At 54.9% G+C, this 1,490-nt stretch overlaps 1 protein-coding gene across 1 annotated transcript; it reads left to right on the top strand.

Annotated features, from left to right (window-relative positions):
* The first annotated feature begins 417 nt into the window (after positions 1 to 417).
* Positions 418 to 1,448, top strand: Asprv1 (aspartic peptidase retroviral like 1). The gene is given in 2 exon segments (XM_028762496.1): positions 418 to 529; positions 532 to 1,448. Coding segments are annotated over 2 exon segments (1,014 nt in total). The 3' UTR covers positions 1,434 to 1,448.
* Positions 1,449 to 1,490: the final 42 nt, after the last annotated feature.

Here is a 1,490-nt window from a genome sequence, read left to right as displayed (position 1 = left end):
TTCTCCAGGGAAACTTATAGGACCCACACTTAACTTAGAATGTATGAGTCACCTTATCAGTGCACACTGTGAGGGGCGAGTGACTTCACGTGCCTTCTCTTTGTCCCAAGCAGTGATGGGATGAGGCCAAAAGGGTCCCCTCTTCTGAAGCAGGTAGAGACTTGCTTCCTGTCTCCTCTTCTCTAATGATAAACAATTGAATGTCATCACACCTGTAACCTCATCTGGGTTATTCTGGGACATAGGTACTGGGGAGGGTCCCACGGCCCCATCCCCTGATGGAGACTGCCTTTCTCACTAGGTGGGCTGGCAGGTGTCCCGTGGAAGGATACTGAGGGTGAGGCACCAATCATGCTAGTCAGGCAAGATGCTGGCAGGAGGGCGGGGCGAGGGGTGGAGCTTCTAGAACAAAGGAGAATGAGGAGCCCTGGGGGCCCAGGCTGGGTATCAAAAAGGCCGAGCAGAACAAGCAGAACACAGACAGCCTGCTTCTGTGCCCAGCAGCCAGACAGACACCTTGTATCTGCTCCTTCAACTTGTCCAGGCCGGGCAAGAACACGGCCCAGTCAACAGAGCCCTCACTCTCCAGCGTGATTGCGCCCACACTCTTCTGTGCGTTTCTTTACTTGACTTGTGTCACTGCTGAACTTCCAGAGGTGAACAGAAGGATGGCCACCAGCGGAGCCAGAAGCAGGGAAGGACGCCGGGAGCATGCCTTTATCCCAGAACCTTTCAATGGTGCTAACATAGCTCCTAGCCTTTGGCTGCACCGCTTTGAAGTCATTGACGACCTCAACCACTGGGACCATGCCACCAAACTGAGGTTCCTGAAAGAGTCGCTCAGGGGAGATGCCCTGGATATCTACAATGGACTCAATTCCCAGGACCAGGGCGATTACAGTATTGTGAAGGAAAGCCTCCTGAGGGCCTTTGGGGACTCTGAGGCAACCTATAGTCAGCCCAAAGAGATTGTGTTTGCCAACAGCATGGGTAAGGGCTACTACCTCAAAGGGAAGATTGGCCACGTGCCTGTGAGGTTCCTGGTGGACTCTGGGGCTCAGGTGTCTGTGGTTCACCCCTCCTTATGGGAGGAGGTCACTGACGGCGACCTGGATACTCTTCGTCCTTTTGAAAATGTGGTCAAAGTGGCCAATGGGGCCGAGATGAAGATCTTGGGTGTGTGGGACACAGAAGTGATCCTGGGCAAGCTGAAGCTGAAGGCCAAGTTTCTGGTGGCCAACGCAAGTGCGGAGGAGGCCATTATTGGCACCGACGTGCTCCAGGACCACAATGCCGTGCTGGACTTCGAGCACCGCACCTGCACCCTGAAGGGGAAGAAGTTCCGCCTGCTTCCTGTCGGGGGCTCCCTGGAGGATGAGTTTGACCTGGAGCTCATTGAGGAGGAGTCTTCTGCACCGGAGGGCTCCCACTAAGAAACCCCATTTCTTATCCCCAGCATTGGTAGGGGGTCCTTGTGTTGGGGGGAGCAG

The sequence above is a fragment of the Grammomys surdaster genome, unplaced genomic scaffold (assembly GCF_004785775.1).
Source record: "Grammomys surdaster isolate TR1022 unplaced genomic scaffold, NIH_TR_1.0 133, whole genome shotgun sequence".
Taxonomy (NCBI): Eukaryota; Metazoa; Chordata; class Mammalia; order Rodentia; family Muridae; genus Grammomys; species Grammomys surdaster.
Note: the sequence above shows the minus strand (reverse complement) of the source record. Positions and strands in the feature narration are given on the sequence as shown.